This window comes from Pseudophryne corroboree, chromosome 6, assembly GCF_028390025.1.
Source record: "Pseudophryne corroboree isolate aPseCor3 chromosome 6, aPseCor3.hap2, whole genome shotgun sequence".
Lineage (NCBI taxonomy): Eukaryota > Metazoa > Chordata > Amphibia > Anura > Myobatrachidae > Pseudophryne > Pseudophryne corroboree.
The window spans coordinates 697860122-697863306 of NC_086449.1; the positions used below are offsets into that span (position 1 = coordinate 697860122).

Consider the following 3185-nt stretch of genomic DNA (forward strand, 5'->3'; position numbering starts at 1 on the left):
ATTTAAAAAAAAAAAACCCTCATATCTCTCAGAGAAGGAGGTGAGGGTTTACAGCAGAAGCCGTAGCATACATATATACTGATTTATATCTTCTAGGCGACCTGCAGCTGCTGTGCAACTACATATCCCAGCATGCCATGCCCAGTTTTGCTGTTCTGGCATGCTGAAACCGTGGCAGTGCATGATGGGAGATGTAGTTGTACAGCAACTAATTGCACAGGTTGCCTACCCAGGTCAAATCTTAATGACAATGCTGCTCAGTCAGCCCCGGCTGGGATAAAAGGAGGGAGGAGCCAGGGGGTGAAGTCACCCGTATGTGCAGCAGCGCCCCTCCCCTCTCCGCCGTTGCTGTTCCAGGTCGCGTGACCGGAAGCTGCCGGAGTAGTGTGCCCGTGACGTCAGAAGGAATCCAAAAAAACGGCCCCTCGCCTCGCTTCCCGCGCTGCCGCCGATAATAATAACTAGCCCCCCTCGCCAAGTCGCCAGAGCCACCCGCTCACTCAGCAGCCTGTGCCGCCGCCAGAGAGGAGGACGAGAGTCAGCGCAGCAGCAGCACCGCCCCGGGCCCCCACCATGGAAACCGCTCAGCTCTGCAAGCTCTTCATCGGGGGGCTGAACGTGCAGACCACCGAGGCCGGGCTGCGGGGACACTTCGAGGCGTTCGGCCAGCTGACCGACTGCGTGGTGGTGATCAACCCGCAAACCAAGCGCTCCCGCTGCTTCGGCTTCGTGACGTACAGCCAAGCCGAGGAGGCGGACGCCGCCATGGCCGCCTCGCCACACGTGGTGGACGGCAGCAACGTGGAGCTGAAGCGCGCCGTGTCCCGGGAGGACTCGGCCATGCCCGGCGCCCATGCCAAGGTGAAGAAGCTGTTCATCGGCGGCCTGAAGGGCGACATCGAGGAGGGCGACCTGCTGGAACACTTCTCGCAGTTCGGCCCCGTGGAGAAGGCCGAGATCATCGCCGACAAGATGTCCGGCAAGAAGCGCGGCTTCGGCTTCGTCTACTTCACCAACCACGACGCCGCGGACAAGGCGGCCGTGGTCAAGTACCACCCCATCCACGGGCACCGGGTGGAGGTGAAGAAGGCCGTCCCCAAGGAGGATATCCAGGGCGGCTCCGCCAGGCCGTTCCGCGGAGGGCGCGGCCGGGGTGGCAGCGGTGGTGGTGGTGGCTCCCTGAACGGCTTCTCCGGGGGAGGCCGCGGCGGGGGAGGAGGTGGAGGAGACAGCTTCGGGGGCTACGAGGGCTACGGCGGCCCCAGCTACAGCTCGTACGGCGGCTACAGCGACCAGGGCTCCTACGGCAACGGCTACAACAGCTTCGGCAGCTACAACCAGCAGCACCAGTCCTCGTACGGGCCCATGAAGGGCGCCGGCAACAGCAGCTGGGGCGGCCGCAGCAGCAGCAACAACGCGGGGCCCTACCGGGGCGGCTACGGAGGTTACAGCGGGGGCGGCTCGTACAGCGGGGGCACCTTCTAGACTGACACCCCCCCTGCCTGCCCCCCACTCTGATACATCGCGCTGTCTCCCCTGCAGCGGAGGCCGCGGCCGCCTGGACTCACGGTTGGTGATAGTGAGAGTGGACTGAGCCATGGCCGGCTCCCCAGTCCCTGGAACTGTCCCGCTTACCCCCCCTCCCCTCTTCCTCCGCCGCTTTGTCCTTCTTCTTTTCTTACGCTAATCTGACTTTTCTGCACATCCAGGCCGGGAGGAGACCCGGGGAACCTGTTCATGGGCCAGTGATTTGTTGGGCGAGTTTCATAACCAGGACTATTTTATTTTAAAATATATTTTTTTTCTTCTCTCCATTGTTTTACCTGTTGTCTATAAATAGGGGGCTGCATGTTTGTTTCACAAAAGTTGCCTATAGTAGTTTGCGGAGTGACCCCAGATAGTTCCAGATGGTGGATTTTGTTTTATTCTTTAAAATGACTTTTTTTGTTTGTTTCTTTGTCCCCCTCTACCGGATGTACTTTGCATAGACCCCTTCCCCCCTCCTCTAATTTCAGGTGTCTATTACATGATGATCTAGTTATACAACACTTTATGTAATTTTTTGTAGTATTTTTTTTTTTTTCATTGCTATTAAACAAAAATCCAAATTGACTCCAGATGTGATATTCCATTATTGTGATAATTTTTGCTTAGAATCTTTCAACTTTAAGATTGTGACTTTAACGTTTTTTTTTTTTTTTGTTTTTTTTTTAAATAGAAGAAACTGTGCTGCCATTAATTTCAATGACCACTCAGTCTGAAGATTGAAGTTACTGTATGTTAGATCTGCCAGTTACATTCACAAATAAAAAAAAGTTTTGTTTTTACATCTACCATGCAGTTCAGTGTAAGCTTTATTAACTTCATTTATTTTCCCAGTGGGATAAATGACTAATGCTCCTCTTCCCAATTCTGATAAACAAAGGTAATTTGTTCCTTCGTGGTCTTTTTAAACCGTTTAATACCTAATTTATAGTATGTGATGCATGAGTGCTTCATGCATGTTTACCCTTCTATGTTTCTCACAACCGTCAGGTAGCCTAGTGACCTTACTAGGCCTGTCATCTGTTCTTATGGGGGTGCACAGAAAAGAGCTGTGCTTTGTTTTAGATGTGGCCCACACAAAGTTTAGAAACTGGTCTACAAGAGGTGTATCCATAAAACTGAATGTACCATTTGCCAGGTTGCTAGCTAACATACTCTGCACTGCAGGTTATTGTATTCCCTGTCTTTGTCTTACCAGCAGCCTTCCCCCTACATGTCTTGTCTTGTCTTATCTGTTGACACCCCCATCTGTCACCCTTCCCCCGTCTTTCTTGTCTCATCTGTCTTTTTTTTTTTTTTTTTATCCCCCCCCCCCCTCATATTTGTTGTCCCCCCCCCCCCCCCCCCACCTGACTTCCCCATCTCTCATATCTTTTCACCCAATCTTTCACTCCCGTTCCACACCATTCACCCAGTAGTCTCGCCTCTATGCTGCCCCCCAAATCATATTTCTAATGTATAGCATGTTTACCCTTCTATGTTTCTCATAATATTCTGGTAGCCTAGTGACCAATGCAACAGTCCTTACTAGGCCTGTCATCTGTTGCGAGGTGCATGGAATAAAGCTGTGTATTGTTTTAGATGTTGTCTACACACAAGGGGGCAGATGTATTAACCTGGAGAAGGCATAAGGAAGTGAT

The 3185-nt window shown here is 52.2% G+C and overlaps 1 protein-coding gene across 1 annotated transcript; it reads left to right on the forward strand.

Annotated features, from left to right (window-relative positions):
* Positions 1–315: 315 nt before the first annotated feature.
* LOC134933259 (heterogeneous nuclear ribonucleoprotein A0-like) lies at positions 316–2333 on the forward strand. The gene has a single exon (XM_063928326.1). The coding sequence runs from the start codon at positions 574–576 to the stop codon at positions 1483–1485; it is 912 nt and encodes a 303-aa protein (XP_063784396.1). The 5' UTR covers positions 316–573; the 3' UTR covers positions 1486–2333.
* The last annotated feature ends 852 nt before the right edge of the window (positions 2334–3185 follow it).